Below are 21,265 nucleotides of genomic sequence, written 5' to 3' on the forward strand. Positions count from 1 at the left end.
ATGACAGCGATTCTCCATCCTCCAGCGGAGAGGAACCCCCAAGCCCTATATCTCTGCTGCTGCTGCTCATTGGCTCAGAGCAGCAGCAGCAGCAGCAGCAGCAGCAGTACATGGCTATATCCAAGGGTGCACAGCAATTTTCATTAGCACACCATTGCATATGAATGAATCAGGAGAGCTGAGAGGTGGAGAGGGAAAGAACTTCCTTTGCAGCCCGCCTTACAACAAGAAAAGTGTGTCACTGCTGTGTTGTCTCAGTAGGAATTTGTAGTAAATCCATTTTTATCTCAAGACAGACATTTTTTTATGGACTCTATTACATCCCTGTAAAATTTTAAATACTTCACTAGTGGAATACTTAAGAGAGAAAATCCATCAGCTCTGGTAGGATTAGATTACGTTTGATTGCATTGATTGTCATGTATCTATCAGTCTCATCATCTATCAAAAAATTTTAATTTTGTAACTTCAGTATCAGTCTCATACCACAATATACAAATGTAGCATACAGAAATCAGATATTACTAAAAAAAGATTAGGCCTATTCAACCAGGTGAGGACTTTCTCTCAAAAAGAGAAAGTCTCTTGGTGAGTCAATCAGAAGCAGGTTTGGGGCAACATGGGAGATATGTTATGTTTGAATCTGAAAAAAAAAAGGAAAGTGGTTTAATTTTTTTTTCCTATGCTCACTAAAACACCATATATATTTATAGCTACCTAATTATGGATTTTTTTTGTGTGTTTTCCACATTTCTAACTGGATGTTTTATGGCTGTACCAAATTTTCTCACATTTAAATGTGGAAAAATATAACTTTTAATATCAGGGGGGGAGAAATTACATTAAGAAAAATGTTTTTGAACTGACTCAAAAGTGATTTTACTGGCACACATTTCAATGAAGTAAATGTAACTGAAGCATTTTTCATCTGTCCAAGGACATAGTCATTGGAAAGAACTGCTTCCCAGGGAGAAGCAGTTCTTTCCAGGTGAAAGGTCAGATCTGTGTGTTCTGTACAGCAAAGTTAAAATGAAATAACATGTTTCAAGAAACATTATCCACCAAATGACATGAATGCATCCTTTGACTTGAATGAAATAATGACAGGATCTGTTTCCGCTGACTGGATCATTTGCTGTAAAATGCCAGTAGGTGACGTCATCTCACCCGCTGCCAAAGCTGCTTTGTGTTGTGTTGCCGATCCGCAGAGCTGTGAGGGGACGACAAACGGAGAAACAGGGAGGTGGCACCTCCTTTTTTCCGAACATGCCTCGCAGTCACACACAAAGGCTGACAGTCACATCGGGAAATGAAGCAGCTCTATTAAAGATGCATTCATTCCGTATGTAGTTTAATTGAATCCGCTCCTCGCACCCCCAACAAACGCTGCAACCTCCCAGTCATCTTCCTGTACATCTCCTATGAGGTGAAGGCCTGGGGGGCGACTCTGAACATGGCTTCTCTCACTCATTCCCATCCCCCTGGTCTGCTCCGGCAGAAAAAGACCTCAGCTGGATGGGATTGTTGCCATCACAGCTGTACTGCTCTGCTCTTTGCCTCGCTGTTCCTTCTTTTTCAGCATCTCTGGAGCTTACATCTCTGCGAGAGATTGTAAGAGCCTGTGGTGTTAGAGAGAATTCACTATGTCAGACGCTAAAACAGTGTGGAGGTCTGAGCTGTGTTTCGCAACCCAGATGTGTAAAGCACTTAATTATACTGATTTTACCATGCTGCTATTCATGTGGCGTAGTGGCTATTGACTTTGGGACTTGTGTAGGAAAATTAGGTTATGTAATAGATTTGTTCTGCCAATAAATATAGTGCAGTGATCTTTTGCTGCCTTACTCTCTCACTTTCTTTGGTGGCCAGTTGTCATATTTTTCATAAATAATAATAAAATTCATTTTCCTGGCCCAAATGTATGTGAAATAAATGTAACTCAAACACTTACTTATTTATTCTTTGTCCTTTTGGGAATAGTGTTTAAAAACGTTTTGCTAGAAGTCCACTTATCAAAATGGGAAGGACAAGAAAACACGATATTTAAGTCAAGCTTGTTTGAATAGCATTATCATTGTTTGAATAGCATTGAATAGCATGTAGAAATAAAATAGGAGAGGTTCCAGGGTTAAACTTTGGAGTACATGGCTTAATGAAGGACAATTGCTGTGATGATGTGCTAAAGGGGGAGTGGCGGAAAGAGCAGGAGCTTCTTAAAGAGGCGGAAACCAATTTTAAGGCGTCAAATTGCTTTTTGGTTATATTTTTTATACACAGCATTTATAACATCTGAAGGTGACATAGTTACTTGATTGTGCTATAAAATGGCACAATGTGCCTAGAAAATACATAATACTACCCCTTCAGTCATTCTGGTTGTGCATTGTGACACCATGCTTTGAATTTACTTGATGTGCGAATGCAAGGTCTATAAGATTGAAACAGAGAACAGAGTAGTGAAAAACATTACCATCATCATCCGGTATTTCAGAATGATGCCCTTCTGTGGTTTTAAATCTGATTTTTGTCTTACAAAAACATTTCACCTTAACCATAATTTTAATTCTAATCATTAAAATTATGGTTAAAATTTTAACCATAATTAAAACAGTAACAATTTTAGAATTATTACTGTTCTTTAAAAAATGACCCAAAGCATTTTTGCCAAAAGTAATTCTCTTTTTTTTTTTTTTTTTTTGCCTAATTTATCTTTTGACTGACTTAAATTACAATATGTGAATGCGTTAAATATGATTAATTACCGTTACTTTTAATATTGGAAAAGGAGGTATGGTCATAGAATCAATCAGATTTGACTATAGTGAAAAGAGAATAAGGGTTAGCTTCATCTTTTTTCATGTGCGTATCCAGAAACCATTTGGCTATGATCATTAATCTTTTAATTTTTATTACCTGCACAGTTTAGATTCTGATATTTAACTGGCCCAACACACACACCAGCTTTATAGTAAGCTGGTATGAATAATTCAAAGCTATGAATTCTATTCAATGGGGCAAAAGCACATCTAGCACACCATTCAAATCTGCAGCTACCAACATAATAGAGTGCTGATTTTCCTATTGGAATGAAATATTCTAATTTTATTATAAGGCATAGATGGCTGCATGATTTGGGAGTGTGAGTCAAGGCCCTATAAAGCCATATCAAAGTTATAAACACCATACATTCAGTATCAGTTCATTTTGTTGTCATCAGTGTCTAACATGTCAAATCACTCTGAGAGATACAGCAGCAAAAATGCAAACCCTGATTCTCAGCCACACATTCGTCTCGATGTGTGGGTGAGCAGATGTGAGCCGTGAGCGACAGAATTTGACCAGGACAACCTGTCCCAGAGATACAGCAAATCTCCAAAAATAAAAAAATAAAAATTTGTCCTAGATTTTACAGTTAGTCACACACATGTCCCTGATTCCTCGCAGCCTATCTGCAACCGTTTCTGAGCTTGTAAACGTCTTTCCAATGCCTTCGTATGCAGACGGTGGTTCGAGGATGGTAATTGAAGTGGAAGCACCCCTGCGGAGAAGTCATATTGATTGGTTCTGGACTGATAAAAGGGTGGCAGGCCCCCTCTTACTGCTCATCTTGGTCTGTAGAGACAGAGGAAAAAAAACAACATGGAGCTAAAGAGCACAAATGGAGATGTACAGTGAGCATGAATTGAATTACACTCTTGGGGTGGAATTGTTAAGATTGAACTGTTTATCTCTTACCCTCGCAATGTTGCCGTAACGCAATACTTTGCAATTTGTGGAGGTTCGAAATGCAAACATTTAGCTCAACCCCCCGCACCCGTCTTTCCCTGATTGTGATGGGCAGAGTCTAACTATAGGGCAATTCCATAAACACACGCACTCACTCCCACACACACACGCAATCAGGAGCTGGATGAGTCAGCCAGCCGTGGGCAGAGGCAGGCAGAGTTATCAGGGTAAATTAATGCAGAACAGTTCCAGAATGGCACAGTTTAGAACCATTGCATCTTATTATTACAGCTACAAACAAAGACTCAGCAGATACAAGGCAGAAATAAAACCCAAACAATCCAGCAGCTTTTTCCCCCCCTCGTTAACACGTCTCATATTTAGAGAGTAATTCCTTTGTCTTCTTTTATTGTCTGTTTGTGTCTGCATGTCTTCTCTCTATTATTAGCTCAAGGTTCATTTTGAGGACAACTGCTTTTTGTGCACAAGGCAAATGAAAACTCTGCAGCTTTTGGATGTTTTTCTGTGTCACCACTAAGGTGAAACCAGTTTGGTTATTTTTTATTTTTTTGCATATAAACTATGCAGAATTTTGTAATCCTATGACCTCTGTAGAACAGCAGCAGGAATTGGTCTTTGTTGAGATCTTTTTTAACTTCTTCAAGAAACAGTTTTTTCCACAAAGAAGCAGAAATGATTCATTGTTTTAAGTTTTGTTTTTTTCTCCTCCACTTCAGTTTGTCTTTTCTGAGTTCTGTCTGTGTGCAGACCGAGTTTATAAATATCCCCTCTGATATTTTTCATGTAGGCCACAGTCAGTCACTCACTCACAGATGTAGGACATGGTGTTGAATAAATAATGCTTGCTGGGGATTACCACTGCAGATTATTTTATTCCTATCTGTTTGTCGCTACACCTCAGCAAAATGTATGTTTGAGCCCATGTTTGACACACATCAAAGCATGTAGCCATAAAGCCTTGGGGTTCTTACTCAGAGGAAGGGAACATGGGAGGCTGCAGTATGAGATCCAGTGGTCAGTTTTCTGTAACCAACCAAACTTTTACATTCTGCAGTAATAGAATATATTCATCCTTCCTTATGTTTTGCCACATTACAAAGACAAAACTTGATGTTTTTCACAGCATCTGTGAACATCAGTTTTCAAGTCTTGCTGCAAATGACAATTGGATTTGGGTCTGGGCTTTGACTGGGACACTGGATCTTTTAGACTTAAGACTTTTGTGCCACTCCATGGTTAGCCTCCACTCTACTGTCTCAAGTCTTCTGCATCCTGTAATAGATGACATCCATCCATCTTCCCCTCTGCTCTGACCCACTTCTGTGCATCTGCTGAAGAAAAGTCACCTCACAGTATGATGCCACTTTCATCCTATTTCACTGTGGGGAGGGCGTCTTCAGGATTTTGTGCAGCATCACTTTTTGACCTGTATATAGGCCAGTAAAGATAATTGCTTGCATTGGGTTCTATGTAGCCGAATCAAGGAAAAGGAGTTTAAAACTCAGGCACACAGATGCAGATTTTTATTTGTTAAACAACTTTGAAAAACCCACGTTGCTCTCTATCCAATTTACAGTTATGAACAAGTATGAGTTTGTCTTTCTAAAATATTAACAAATACAGTGAAGTCGGTGATGTTAATGTGACAAAGTGAGAGAATTTAAGCTGTGAATACCTTTTCATCCATACCATGTATTTGTTCCCTTACCATACATGCAAGTCAACATCCAGCATCATTGCCTCTGTGTAAGATGTGTATCAATACTCAGCTGTCAGCTGATTGAGTTTGGTTAATCAGCTGACAGCTGAGTATTGATGTGCTCAGGCGAACAGAGCCCACCAGTGAGTGATGATGGGAATATGACAGTAAGTCACTCAGAGTGGCTGTGACTCATGACTCCAATAGCTTTAATGGACATGTAAAGAGTACAGTGATGGATACAGGAGACTGACTCAGCTGAATGGGGTGCTGACGCTCCCTGCGGCTATCTGTGACTGGACGTACCCTAAAACAAAAACTACCGTCACTGCTCTTTGGAGAGCAACATACCATGTTTTTCCATTTTCCCTTGAACAAATTCATTCTAGGGCCTGGTTCTGCTTTCATGAGCAATGGGCCTGGTTGACTGCAGGGATGTCTGTTTGTCTGTGGCATACTCTCCCATTGTGTCCAATAGCCTAGACAGTGCAGGGAGCGAAAGCTGGATGTGGGATTTCAGAGATAATCTCCCCTCCAGATGGCAAAACATCCCATATTCCTTTTGAGGTTCCCCACGTGATTCCCTGTGTAAGGGTTGGGTGTGTGTGTGAGAGAGAGAAAGTAGTGGGGGTGTATTTTTTTGCTCAAAAAATTGTTATGGTGTCATGTGACACAAGTGCGTATGCTAATAAGAGCTATAACGTCACATTAATCCAGTGACCTGGTTAAGCCCCCATCTGAAGGAAGTGAGTCTGAGTGGGAGGGAGAGGAGCTGTCGGAGCAGGAGAAGAGAGAGGAGAAGGGAGACAAAGCGCGCTCCCTCTCCTTCCCCTGCACACACTCTTACACACACTCATTCACCTCGTAAACGGCAGACTGAAGCAGAGCTGGAAACGGAGGAGAATGGCCAGTGTTTTAACACGAAGGGGAGCCGGAGCAGAGAAGGGCTCTCAATAGGACCAGAGTTGAGAGTTCTGCACATCCCACACTTTCTTTCTTGTCGCACACACACCCACGCGTAAAAACTCGCGTGAAGCACGGCTGTCAGGCTGGACGGGACGGCGAGGACACCCACTTCGTACACCCACACGCATGCTCGCACTCCCACAGAGACACAGACTCTGGAGCGTACCATGGTCCAGGGAGCTGTGACACCCGGGAGGACCCGCCGGCTGATGCTGAAGCTGCCGGTGGGGACTCTCCGGAGGAACAGCGGAGAGAGGGTAAGACGTTCATCCGATGTACTTTCAAGCTTCAACCTTAACTTTGCTTTAGGGTTAAAGGTCTGTCTATGTGACAGTTTTCTTATGCTGCTTTGTATTTGAAACAGGATTTGAAAAGGTTCTTGGTTAATCCAGGGAACCGTATTAGATTTGAGTTGGTGGAAGGCAAGTGAAGACCAAAGCTTTTAATCTCTGCTATGGACAATACTTCTCAGTGTTCCCTTCCTGTCAGGATGAGCCTGTCAGTCTGTGCAGCTTTCAGTCACTGGAAATGTATACAACTGCTGTCCTCGGATTCAAGGTTACAGGGAACTCTCTCGGAGGGGAAGCCACCTCTAACAGTGCATATAATCTGTCTTGAGACATGAGATTGCTTCTTTTTTATCAACCTAAACCACACATAGCCTGAAGTGCAGCATGGCTCTGAGTGCTGAACGTATTACATGCTGGAAGTCAGCTTGTTTCTGCTGTAGAAGAGAAGCTTCAGTGTTTAGGGGGTTTTTTGTGTCTGGTGGGCGTGCTCTGAAGGCCAAAGATAATAGTTAAGTTTGGATACGGAATGTGCATTCACAGTTACCCTTTATGTCAGTTTCAAAAGACAGGTTGCAACGTGCTGTGTCTTTAGTTCTTTAGAAAACTTGTTTACTCCAGCAGAGAGCTAACTATGAGTGAGGAGAAGAAAAGTTTGCAGCTGGGTTAGTGTGTTACCCCCAAAAAGGGTTCATTCTATGATGCACAGTAGTGCTCTTTCATGTAGTAAATGCTGGTATTAAGTGAATCATAGTTAAATAGTGCTTGCGTCCAGGTGATGAGCGATTCGGGCTTAAGTTATACCAGACAGCTAGCTCTAAATCATGAGGTGCCTGCTGGATCAAGAAGAAAAGAACAGTGCCTTTCTTTTGTAATCTAAGTCTCTTGATGCACTGTAATGTGAGTTTGTTCATGTTTGAAGAAGTTCTGCCTCCAACTAGTATTTTGAGGTCTGCCGTGTTTCTCTTTGTGGTTCTTTGAGTGCACACAAAAAATACAGAGGTACACACAAGAGCACACACTCTACTTTCATTTTAATAAGCCCAGGCTCATATTCCCCCACCTTGCCTGCTTCCTTCTTTGACACAAACAACACTAAAACAGCTATTCATCCTTGAGCTATGCTAAAATAATTAAAGTTTAATACAACTTTACATAAATTATACTTTTTTCTGAGTTATTGGTGAATGAAGGAATAATGATTTGAACAAATCTGACTATAAATTTGATTCAAGTTCAATTTTCTGTTTGACTTGACTTGATTCGATTGCATTTTCCATTTAATGCAACTAAGCTTGTGCCTATAAGGATGTCAAAATATCAGTATTTATAAATTAATTAATGATGCAAAACATTAAAATGTTTGAAAATCTAGTTTGCATCAAAAACAATATAAACTGAGTATCTTCACCAGCTGGTGCAGCAGTTTACCAGAACAGTGATGGTCGACAATCCAAACAGCTGGTGCAGGAGGTTACAAACTCTTGTGCCATTGCAAGTGTGTGAACAGAAGATCGTTAGCAATTTTTCACATTTTTTAATCAAAAAGCAAAAGCAAAAATGAAACATTGATAAGTAAAACAAGTAAATTTATGTAAAACACTTAATAATGTATGTGCTACATTTATTAACAAGAATAAATGTTTTTTATATTTTGCTTAAAGAGTCAAGCTGACAAAAACTGTCCTGAAATTACTTACTCAAATTGATCACCAAACAAAATGCAATACAAATGACCAGAAACAGCAATTGGACAGATCAATACAATTACATTGATAACGTAATTGTTTACACTGTTGAGAGATTTGCTTTCCAATTACCTTATTAGCTGAATCCAAGGTACATGTTTCCATGAAAGACATTAACAGTTCTGGCAACTGTTATCTACAGCTTAGTTTTTATAACGTGAAGCCACACACTTCAGTAAATTCCTTAATCTTAATAACTGCTGACTTTTCTACTACTTATTGGGACTAATTAGAACAATAGATTCAAGATGTTTATAAGACAGAACTATAATTCCTCAAACTAATTCAGCTGTATGGCAAATGGTACCGAGTTCAACATTTTTGAATGCTGGTGCTACAGATGTTCTATTGAATATCGTCCACTCTGTCCAGTCATGTCACCGTAATGACCAGTGGGAACTGCACAACATTTGAGTTGAGTAGCAATTGCCATTGGCAATCACCTTAATTAAAGGAGAAAAGCAGATTTCCACATACTGAGAGGAAGGGTCTCCGTTGCTCTTTCACTGATTGCATTCCCTTTTTCTGCCTCCTATTATTCTTGTAACCAGCTGTGTGCTGACAGGTTGAAGACTTGGGTTACTAGCAATGATTTACACACATATGTTTATTTGTTTTTGTGCCGGACGTTAAACTATGTTCTTTTGAAGTATTTGCTTTATAAACGGTAAACACTCAACTGATTATCTATATATTTTTCCATTGGATCACACATGAAGCAAATCGTCCAATAAATTGATAAAGGGGTTCTTTCTTTGTTCTGCAGTGGCAAATAGCCTATGTGCTATGATGTACCATTCTGAGAAACAAGCAGGCACTATGTCTTCACTGAGTCACTTAAATACTTTCACTTTTATGCTTCACTTCAGCTTTGTCCTGCTCTGACTTGTCATGTTTGATAACTTTGTTCGTTTGTGTCTAATCTCTGCCAATCTTGGACTTGTCCAAGTGCAATAGCAGCAGTTTGTGGAATGTTAAGTTGTATGTATATCTCTCTGTAAAGCAGTTGTCTTGGCAGTGTGGGTGGCTGTGATGGAATCGTTAAACTGCAAGCTTTTCAATCATCAAATTAAGCCCAGTTTTTCATATCCTTGAGCAGTTTTCTATGAACATGCATAATGTTTTTTTTTTCTGTACTCATCCCTCTGGCTAAATACTTTGCTCTATCTCTCTAACATATTGGCATCTATTAATTTGTTCAAACCACATTTAAAACAAAATCTCCAAGATTGTTTTTATCTCCCAAACTGCAGGGATAAATACTGTCTTTGTCTTGTTATTTTGCTAATTCAAATAAATTGCCTCATGTTTCTGTCAGCTTCATTTGTGATGGATCTTGGCTTCAAGATATTTAATTGAGTTGTATATGCTCAGAAGAGCCATTTTGTTCATAGTAGAGCTATGACACACTTTATAAAAACATGCAGTTTGCTCTGACTATAAGAGATTACCATCATTTTCTTCCTCACATCATATTTTACTAGGCATCTTTCCAGCTTACGTTTCATAAAATGTTCTTCAATCTCCAAGCCGTTCATTCTTTTTTTATGTGACGTTATTATAATCAATAGCTCTCTTATATCACTTTAAAGCTACCGGTAATATGTCCTATGTATACTCAAAAGTCAGATTTTTTGAGTTCAGTTCAGAAAAGACAACAAAAACACACCTGAAGTCAGAATCCCCACTGGAAAAGGGGTCACCAATCAACTCTGAGTTCAGTAATCAAATGTGACACAAAGCCAAGCCAAGGTCACATTTGTATTGAATTATGCCAGGGTTGCACAAAGTTTTGTACAATTACGAAGCTTTTGTGTTCATTTAATGGACCAATCCAGTCGGAAGCCCGTGATAACATAACTTTAGAGTAGTGACAGGGCACACACCATTTGTCACCCATTGATTGAACCAGTGCACTGTCTGGGTGTGGATGGCACCGCATCTCCAATGACGGATCATTTGGACCAGTTCTGATCCACAAAGTATTGTGTTAAATGAACCGACAGGATAGGACAAATTCCAAGCTGTGTGTTTGATTACTAGCGTAATCCATTTCATTAGTAGATATTTGCAGTGGTTGATGAAATTATGAGCTTAAACAGCTCAGAGACATGATCTCTGACCTTGCTTTACTCTTCACTTCAGGGGTAATTTCCTTCTATAACACCTTATCACTTCTTCCTGATCCTGACGTTAAGGAATGCACTCACACAAAAGTAAACAAACTGGCTGTTAGGTGTTAGGCATCCACTACTCTGAGGATTTACTTACATTCCTACAATTTTGTAATATTTTCACAAAATCTTGCTTTAAAAACGCTTAACTATTCCTTTAATTTTGCATAATACAGAAATTCAAGTAAACATCAACAAGTATAGTGTTGCATAATAATTCGGCATTTTAGTAAACATTTGCCAAAATGGTCGCAGCTCTATGACTAACCTGTGTTATATAAACTCCCATAAAACATTTGTCGACTACAGACTGAAAAGGACTTTTCAGAACCTTTAAGTAAGAGTGACAACAGAAGAGCTAAAAGTGCTTAGATATAGTACTTGAAAAACCATAAGTGTTTAATATGATAGCAAATTGTGCAGTCAGTGCTGACAGTTTAAAACAGCTCCTTTTAAGGGGGATGTTTTGTGTTTAGATTGCCTTTGAGCAGTTAGAATTAGGATTATCTCCCGCCTTTGTTATCCTGGTATCATGTTAAGCGTCTCAGCTCTCTTTTTGGGGGGAAATTAAGCTGAAAACAAAACAAACAAAGGGAAGCGGTTTAAGTCAGGCATGTGTGTTTTTATGTGCGAGTTTTTATGTGTGAGTTTTTATGTGTGTGTTTTTGTGTTGGTTTAAATTTTAGGATCAACTGCTCTCCATGGAAACATGTTGTTGTCAGGGCACCGAAGTAGCGGCATTGAGGGTAGATGGGTGGGAGTTTCCTCTCATGCACATGTTTACGAGGCTCCCCTTAAGTTGGAATGCAAGCAGACAAATGTGATTTAGCATTATACGCCTGAAATCTAGAAGCAAACAGACAGGTGATGAGGCAGGAATACCAATCAATCCTTGTTACCTGAAAATGTGTTTCCTGCACCAATCCCAGAGAAGGTCAGCTCTGGACTCCGGCAATCGGCGGGTCAACCCACTGATGTTATTGTCTCGACATTAGTCAGAATGCATTGAAGCTCCTGCAAAGTTAACATGTCAGCTAACGCTCTACAACAACAAGCTGCATAAGTTTAGGTTTAATTTATTTATCACTCCCCCACCCCTGTTAGTGTGGATCAGTTTTTAGCTGTTGGCCCTGCAGCTCTGCTTTGCCTTGCTACAGTATTGATTCCCTGGGATTTTGAAATGCCCGCAGGACTGTAGATGAGCGCTGTGGTCAGTCGGTCCAATTAAAAACAAAAAGAGAAGGCGGAGAGATTGTGGAGGAGAGAAAGAGAAGCACCTCCTGAAGGTCTTGTACCACACCCTGTTTGGCATGAAAAGGGACCCCCTTTTCTCCCCAAGGCTCAGAAGGAGGAATGTTATTGAGTCAGTGAGGGCTCAATAAAAGAGCCCTCACTGAGAGCGGGGACTCTCACCCTCTTGTCTTTCATCACTCTGAGGTAATGTTAATTTTCCCCCATTCAAAACCCACCCACAGACCTATAGGGACATGACACAGCTGCGTGCAAGTTCAAAGTAAACCCAAATGCCGCTCTAATAAATGTGGAGATGATCTCCTACTGACTGTGGGCACAGGCTGAAGGTGGTGAACTGCTGATAATGTGTTTTCTCTATGGAGACAGACTGCCAGCAGGGTAGCCATGGTGAGGTAGGACTTGTGTCCACTGCCAAAACATCCCCCAATGGATGGATGGATGGATGGATGGATGGATGGATGGAAGGATGGATGGATAGAAAGACGGCTGTTTTTGTGTTTTCCCAGTCACTGTCACCGTCATGCGGAGCTCAGAACAATCTCATCATTATCTCTGCTTCTATGTTCTCACACATGACAGCATGGGATCCTCTAAAGAGCAAGAAGCCAGAAAATTCGAAAGAGGAGAATTTGATGGGTTGATGGGAAAGAATCTGAATTCTGTCTGCCCCAAAACAGGATGTGGAGAACCCGAAATGTTCCTTAAATATCCCCGGCACAATCTGTGCCCTTTGTTCCACAGAGATAACATGTCTCTGTGAGAACGAAGGCACTGTCTGTGACTCACCCACATGAAGGAGTTTATTCATATTTTGAGTGTGTGTCAATCCTGCAATGACAGTGTACGAGGGATAAGAAAGAATAAGTAGAGAGAGGTGAATGAAAAAAATATATACTTTTATAAAGATTGCTCAAACTCAGCTGAAGATGGTGGAGGCAGCAGACGTGTGTGTGTGTGTTGGGAGGGAGCTGATTGGGTGACAAAGAGAAACAGAGCGGGGAAACGGTTGCAGTCTGTTGTTTTCCAGTGGGTGTACTGCAGTAACACGGTAATCCTCATTAATATTTATCTGCCAGGCAAAGTGGGGAGAATGATTAGCTTGTGAGGGAGAGTTTGCGTACGTCTGTGCAAGCATTTTCTGAGTGAACCCCCTTCTGGGCGTGCTTGTATTATATTAAAGATTGAAACACATAAACTAGGTCATCTCTAACACTTAGGAGGCAAACAACTCCCAATTCTTCAAAGGTTTTATGTCATCATGGGTGTTTTTTTTTTTTTTTTTACTCAAATTGCTACAATATGAACCCTGTAGAAAATATTTCCTAAAAAATAAACACACAGAATTCCCCTGCTGTCATGTTTCTCTTCAGCTGCATTATGTCATCGATTTCCTTGCTTGCACCTCTAATACGATCACATTAAACAAGACTGATTGGAATTGAATTTCAGCCCTGGCTCCGTGTCACTTGCAATCTTTCTTTACTTGACAGCTAACACAGCGTGGGCTGAGAACAAACTTATAACAAATTAAACCTGCTCAAGCCGGAGCTGTGCTGTCGCAGATAAAAGAAAGACAACTGTTCTAGTGGATGTGTGCATCTCTGCTGATAATTTTCTGTGTAGGTGACCCATTTCCCTCCGCCGCTCTCCAGCGTTCAGCCCCATCTCTGACTCTTCTGCACTCCAGTATAACATGCATGAGTGGAGATCAGAACAGGAAGAAGATTGAGAGATAGGGAGAGATGAGAGGGGCAGATTAAAGAGGCAAAGAGACGGAGAGACAGAGAGAGAGAGAGCGCGGCAATGTAGGAGATAGGGGGGGATTACACAATGAAAGTTAGCTCCTGGTTTTCCTGTGTTCTGTTTGTGTCAATGACCACAATTCATCATGAAAGACTAGATGTGGAACCCAAGAAATTTGTTTCTATTTGGAGAATATGTTGATAAAATTGACAAAAGTACTTCCAAGGACAAGAAAGCAAAAAATCAACAGACCCATTAAATCCAATAAATTTAATGCTTTTCTTTTAATGCCACTTTTTAATGTGTTTCTTAAAGATAAAGTTAATTTCTGTCAGCCACAATACTGGGCCATTCTAAAACCCCAAATAGTTGCCTTCTGCTCTTCATTGTGTGTCAATGGTCATAGTCAGTCAGCTGGCACACTGTCGCTTTAAGTCCCAGCCCTGTTTTGACCTTTCCCAGGATTCAGCAGGACACTGTAAACACATAGAGTCATGGGAACAGAGCACTGTCATGCCTAAGCCCTTGTCTTCCTCCCCATTAGGGCAAATATTTACACCCTATTATAAATTATAGCGGCCTAAAGCATCTCTAGTCAAGGCCCACTTCATTTTGGAAAATTCACACCGTAGGGTTAGGTCACATTCCTCTTAGTCTAAGTAAAACAAAAACAAAATCTAAAGTTGTATCTAACCTGGAATAATGAGATTATCAAAACCTCTATCTGGCTTTTAAGCAACACACATACAACATACTAACTGTCTAATACAAAGATATTCAGACACCAGATCAGCAGTCAAGGAGCAGCCTCTTTGGTCTTCAATAATATTATGAAAAAAAAGCTCACTAAAGTTATGCAAAGTCACACTGGGTTTTATGAAAGAGCAAAAAATCCCTTTATGGTACATTTAAAGTGAAATCTCTATTTATAAAAGCTTTCCTATAATACTTTAGAAGAAGAGATAAAATAAATTATTTATTTGTCTTTTCTTTTTTTATTTTAAAGGTTACAAGTGAAATAAAAGATCCTACTTTCAGGCTTTCAGGACACAAATTCTGGGTTTGAGCTCAGGTCTCAGTGTTCAGCCTTTTCACCACTCATAAAACAGCAACCGTTTATAATTCAAGACATATTTTTTTAGCTGCACCATCAAGCCAGAGTTTACAACAGACTGGGAACAAATTTCACACATTACACAGGACCACCAATAACCATTGTTGCAAATTAGTGTGTGTGAGCATTTATAAGACTGCTAATATCTGTCCCAATAAACAGTAATTATATAAGCCTTTTTCCTCTTGGCTGTGATAATATACTTTCCTGTTAAATAGGTCAAATGAGGATATTCAGTCCTGGGAATACTGACTAAGAGTGGAAAAAAACAAGTCCTTTTTATATTGCAAACATCCTGACGAAACTCCCAGGGCTGTCAGAAGTAACATGTTCTTGTGTTTGAGATGGTATTACATTGTTTGAGATTTTTTTTCCATTCAGCCTGTGTGAAGGGTCATGTTAAAATGGTTATACTCTTAAACATTTAAAATCCTCATAGACCTGTTGAAGTACTACAGCCTGAGCCTCTCTTGATACACTAGCTCCATCAAATGCCTGAGCAATGAGATTCTCCTTGTCATCATTGAAAAACGATTATTCAGACGTTCCAAAAGCATGGTATCTATTAAATCACACATTGCACTTGCAAGAAAGAAAAATGGTTTTGGACTCCAGGCTGCAAGTCAAAATATCTTAACACATAGACCAGCAGTGTCTGTGTTGAAACAACAGTGGTCTGTCTCATCAGCTTGAATGGCGACACATTTGGCAGTACTGAACTCATTCGATATATGTCCCCTGCTGACCACCATCATGCACTCCAGCAGCTCATTCTGCACGGTTTTGACATGCCATTAAAAACAACAGCAGTTTCCAGGTGCTCCTCAAATACCCCACCTACTGAGGCTAGAAAATCCACTAAGCCACAGAAAACACTAGGAATGTTTGAGCCTTCATCTGCATCTTTTTATTGCATGGCTAACACAAACATGTCACGGAACTTCACAATGTTTATAAGATGGGCAAGAATGTGATACTTTCAGCTGACCTGATCATTCTGAGTGTTAGACTATAAATGTGCCCACAAAAATGTGGGCACATTTACCTGCCAAAACTTTGAAACATTTCACACAACTGTCAATGTAGATCTTGGATGACTAATCACTCTACACCCTTTTGAAAAGGTGCTCCATATTGGTGGCTCCTTCAGTTCTTCAGGTTGTGTTATCTGCTTTACCATCGGAGTAAAACAAAATTTAGGGGAAGCAGCTTAAGGCACTTACAACCTCACAGTTTACCAGTCATAGCAACTCTGAAAATCCTTGAAAATCTGCCCTTGGTGAAGAAACTGTTTCATATTTAATTTTGGTCTTGGTTTTCTTCATCGCCAAAACGATAAAATCAAAGTTTGTTTGATAATATGATTTAGTTGTGCACGTAATTGCTTGATATTTATGACATAATTATGTGGGAAGAGGTCGCCCTCTGGAACCTAAAAGTAATGTGTTTCTGTGTTTGAAAGGTGACAATAAATTTCATTAAGGTCATTCAGAAGGTCTGGGGTGACGAGGACTTTGACCTCTGTTGTTTATAAAAGACGGGACTTTACAGCATAGGGTGTTACACTGAGTGTCATTCAGTGTCACCTCTTGTTCAATCAAGAGGAGTGAACAATGACACCCCTCTTGAGTCGATTGTTGTCCAGTGAACGAACCACGCATGCATAAAATCCTAATAGAATACTCTAATACTTGTAGTAGTAACACAGAACATTATCAAAAAGATTAAATAATGTGGATACTTTTTCAAAAACACTGTAAGTCTGAGCTTGAAAATTTGTGAGTTCACATGCGGATATGTGTCGCCACTATAGTCTGAGAATGACGAACAAACAGTTATTGTCCAGTTGGAGCAGGTGTGTGAGAGGTGTTCAGCTTGCAAGTACATCCCTCTCTTCTGGAAAACAAACACCGTGAGAGAGAAAGTGAGAGGACTGCTTGCTCTCTGCAGTTTGACGGAGTGCATGTCACTTTAAAACCAAGTGCCCGTCAGAGAAAAACTGAGCGAGGAACTGCACTTCCTTAGTGGGAATGTTTGTTTTTGAGGCCAACGGGCAAAAGCTGCTTTGCTTCAGTTTAAGGAAGAAAGAAGAGGAAAAGGAGAGAAACAGCAACGGCCAGTAACTGTGTGAGACTGGGACAGTGTGATTTACTGGGTTTGACCTTCAGGACACATCAAATAATTCCCAGGGAGACGGAAGGACAGAGATGACCAGTATTAACTTTGTTTCCAGGGTGGATGGAAAGATTATCTACTGGAGTTAAATGGTGCCAGGAGGACGCTGAAAACTGCTCTCACACTTATTTCATTGCCTGGTCCTCAGTGTATTTTACTTTGAGTTGTTCACTTGAGAAAATAAAGCTCTGACATCTGGATTCCTGTCTGCCATAAACTCATCGTGTCATAAATGTCGCAGCATTAGTTTGATAATGGAGGCAGTTTTATTAGGTCTAGACGACATGGTCTGTACGCGTCGAGGTCTGCTGTGGACTCTCACCTCCACAGCTGTCCAGCGAGTTTGTGTGCATGCCAGGAATCTTCCGGGGCCCCTGCATCTATTTCATGCACACAGATGTGTTTCAAGACCTCTTTACCAGGTAAATACCTTGGCTTCTTCATGGTTTCAAGCTGGCATCTTTCAGTACCCATCCATTCCCAATACATTTTTAATCAGTTTTCTATTGGTAAGTGGTAAAATAACGATTACATTTGCTACAGTGGCACCTGGAAAACAAACTATTATTAATAGATTTGTCATTCTTTAGTGTCAATACTTGAGACAAAAGAAAACAGCAACAGAGGAATCAGAAAGCTGAAGGCTACGTTTATTCTTCAAAAAATAGGAACTTGAAGAAATCAAACTTGGTTTGACTGAAGCTCAGACCAGGGTTAGAATTGTTTTTACTTGTGTTAATCTGAAACCCCAGAATCAGCTTTTGCTTTGCAAATACTGTCTGTAGAGTTCTTTTGTTGTTTGTCCAGCAGGAAGTTGTATTGCCAGGCTCTTCATAGAGGAGCTTCTAACCAACCTGTTAAGCTTGAATGTGTAACTATGGTCATTAAAAAAAGTAGACACTTAACAGTTGCATGGTTTTCTTGACCGAAGTTATTTTCCTCCCTGAAAACTTTGGATTCTTATTTTACCTGTTTTCCTAAGTTTCTTCTTAGCTTTTTCATTATTTTAATTTCATTTTTTGGAGTGACAATGTTTCTTAGTTCTTAGTTTTTTCAAGCGATGATTCAGCAAAATGGTTGATCAGCATTCACTTCAGCATGTTCAAATCGGTACTTGCTGCTTTCACAGAGCAATTAGTATTCCCTGGACATCCCAGCTGCCCTCTATGCAGATGGCACCACTAGAACAAACCCATCAGACGGAGAGAGAGGCACCCTCTGGGTCTGTGCGAGGACAAGGTTGCACTGCTTTGGTCAGTCAGGTCATTAGAACATAAAGTTTAACCAGACATTTCAATACACTGTGTATAAAAAATACATATTTTTTGCCACTGCCTGTGGCCAGTTAGAATTACTTAAATTATTTCTTTTCAGTAAATGCAAGAATAATAGAAGATTTTTCTCTTATTCAATTAATTTGCTTGGTCTTTGAAGGAATTTCTTGTATGACTTGGGTCATACATTTTGGACATCAGCTCAGGTATGCAGGCCTACATTTCTTTACATGTTTTCTTTGGAACTGGGGTCGGGGCTTGGTCATGGCCACTCAAAAACATTGATTTTGTTGTCCTTCCGCCACTTTCTGACAAGGTACTTTTGGTCATCAAAGACCAATTGGTGCCAAAATCTTAACTTTCAGGCTTACGCCTAAAATCTGGTGCTTGGATATTTACAAATAATGTCTATTTCACATGATACCATCTATTTTTTTAATTGCACCAGTCCCTCCTGTAGCAAAACATCTACACCACAGGATTCTGTCACTCCTATATACTTCACAGTTGGTTAGATGTGCTCAGGCTCGGGAGCTTATCCCTTACACTTCCAAATCTTGCAATTGTCATTTTATCCAAATATTTTAATTTTAGTCCTGTCAGACCACAGGACATTTATTTGAAGGTCTTTGTCTTCCGTGCTGAGTGATCTTTCAGTCCACGTTAGTACAGGACATGCTAACAAAAAACTGAAGTTGAACCTAATTTACTGTCAAACAGTAAGGAAAAAAATATTTTGTGCACAGTGTTTGTACATATCTAGTTTCAAATGTACATGCACACCAAGATAAACACACTCACACACACACACACACACACCCATCATGTGGGCTTTCCTGCTTTTTTTTCCTATGCATTCTTCTTTGAGGAGTAGCTGAGTTGTTCTGACTTTTGCGTTAAAATGTGGTCATATGTACCTCCTTAGACTAAGCATCCTGAGGGAGGAGAACACAATCAGAGGAAGCTGCAATTATTTTAAACATCATCCTTGGTTAACACCCCCTCCTACTTTAGTGACACAGCCAATCAGTAAATCAGTTTTCAGCTGCTCTTTTTAGAGTAATTCCATTGAAGCATTTTGACAAGTTACCCGCCTTTAATACAGAGAGATATATTCCAAGGTGGAGCGATTAATAGTGAAGAGAGTTGCATAGGTGGAGCAGGAGGGGGTCAATGTGTCAGGAAACAGGATGGAGATTCTCTTGCCTTCTACATAAGAGTTAATGAGAAACACAGCCTTACAAAATCAAGACACACAGGAGAGAAAGACTGACATAAACTGAGAGGAGTTTAACTTTGTCAATTTTCACTCTCTGTCTTCTTCTCTTGCTCCTTTGAAGTGAACAAAGTCTTTTCATATTTGTCCTAATTGCTCCCAACAACAAACTTTCTGTTTTTCTTTCCTAAATTCTTTCACTTTTTTAGTCCAGACTGCCACAAAAATCTATCTCCGGCATCCAAGTAGCCCAATCCATGTCCCTGGTCAAGATATTTTACAACACCTAAGGGTGAGCTTTACACCTGCAGTGCTTTGCATCTTTGTGTTAAGCAGCATCCCGTGTGATGAAGCTGCAGTGCTACACCAACCATCAGATTTGTACCATTTGTAAAATGTTATTTGTTTGCACAGACATGCACTTATTTCCCTTTTGAGAGCTCAGCCGTGTGTTTACACTTTCATACATCAGGATGAGTTATATTGACTCAACAGCCTCGAGTCACACATTTTTCTCTTGTGTTGTGACCCTGTAAAGAGGGTTAGAACCAGTAGGCATGTCAGGATGGTGCTCCGCTGTGCTGTGTTAGACAATGTCTCTAGGTACTTATTTATCATTTCTCGTGATGTTTGGGCTCACACTGATCTCGGCCGTGCGCATTGTATCTGTTCTTTGTCCCACCCCCTCCCCTTCTCCTTGCAATGCACCCCCACCACCCACAGTCTCAAAGGAAGGATATCCTGCAAGCAGCAAGTGCAAGAACTATAACAAACACAGGTGGTTGGGCTTCCTTTGACTTGCAAGGATTATGTTTACAGTGTCTGGCAAAAGTATTCATATCCGTTAATACGTTTTGTCAGGTTGCATGCGCAAACCTCTGTGTATTCTATTCAATTTTTGAGACAGAGCAACACAACGTAGGACATAATTTTAAAATGAAAGAAGAACGATACCAAGCTTTATAGGTTATACATTTTGGACCCTTTATGCTGATACACCTAACAATGTATCAGTATCATTGTAAAGAGCTAAAGTTCTTCTTTGTATAATAACCTTTTCTTTGAAGCCATCAGACGTTTCTTAAAAAGACGTTAGTGAACAAACAGTGCCAGCATGCACAAGCTTTGAACATTACATGAAGTACAGTTTAATTCTGAAATCTGAAGGGTATGCAACAACAGAAAACCAACCATTTTTAGCAACATGCAGACAGATGGTTTACATCAATATAGTGGTCAAATCAAATATCAGACCTAAACATAACTTGTGCTAAGACTAGACAATTAATGGTAACAAATGCTCCTCCAGTCAGACAGAGCTTGAGCTATTTTGCAAAGTAGAATTGCAAATCAATTCAAACTGGTGAAAGACTTGCAGCTGCAATTGACTTTAAGCAAAACATTTTTTCCATTTGATAGTTATATACTTTTGTGTTGGTCTAAACCATATAACATGAAGTTTAAATAGATGGAAAACGTTTGAATAAATTTGTAAGGTGTCGTACCTCAACATGTTATCTTCCAGCTTACATGACATCTGTATTATTTATTTTTTACGTCACTTCAATTTATGTGACGTGAACAAACTCTACAGGGTTCATCGTCCCTTTTTTAAACTCAACAAGGTAAACATCCTACTTACACTCATTTATTTCCTGTTACAACAATTACTATTAAGAGGAGCTGACAGGAAGCTGATTCTCCTAGAGGCCAAACAACAAACTTTGAGCCTATCTGTTTCCTAGCAACTGTTCCCCAGTGAAAGGTTTTATACATATTTAAAGTCTCAAATTATGTCCCATTGATCATGCATATTCATTATTCCCTGCCACTTGCTTGTAGGCTGGCCTGCATGACGTGCACACTGA

At 39.8% G+C, this 21,265-nt stretch overlaps 1 protein-coding gene across 6 annotated transcripts in view; it reads left to right on the forward strand.

The window, feature by feature from the left end:
• Positions 1 to 21,265, forward strand: part of frmd4a (FERM domain containing 4A) — a 91,691-nt gene that overhangs the window by 18,200 nt on the left and 52,226 nt on the right. For 2 of the 6 annotated variants that reach the window (XM_044124292.1, XM_044124289.1), the window contains exon 1: positions 6,288 to 6,669. The exons of 2 other annotated variants lie outside the window; for them this stretch is intronic. In XM_044124292.1, the coding sequence (XP_043980227.1) occupies positions 6,580 to 6,669 (90 nt within the window). In that variant the 5' untranslated portion in view covers positions 6,288 to 6,579. Of the gene's footprint in view, positions 1 to 6,281; positions 6,670 to 21,265 lie in introns of those variants that run through there. 2 more of the 6 variants (XM_044124290.1, XM_044124298.1) reach the window with 2 other exon arrangements.

The sequence above is a fragment of the Gambusia affinis genome, linkage group LG08 (assembly GCF_019740435.1).
Source record: "Gambusia affinis linkage group LG08, SWU_Gaff_1.0, whole genome shotgun sequence".
Classification (NCBI taxonomy): Eukaryota; Metazoa; Chordata; class Actinopteri; order Cyprinodontiformes; family Poeciliidae; genus Gambusia; species Gambusia affinis.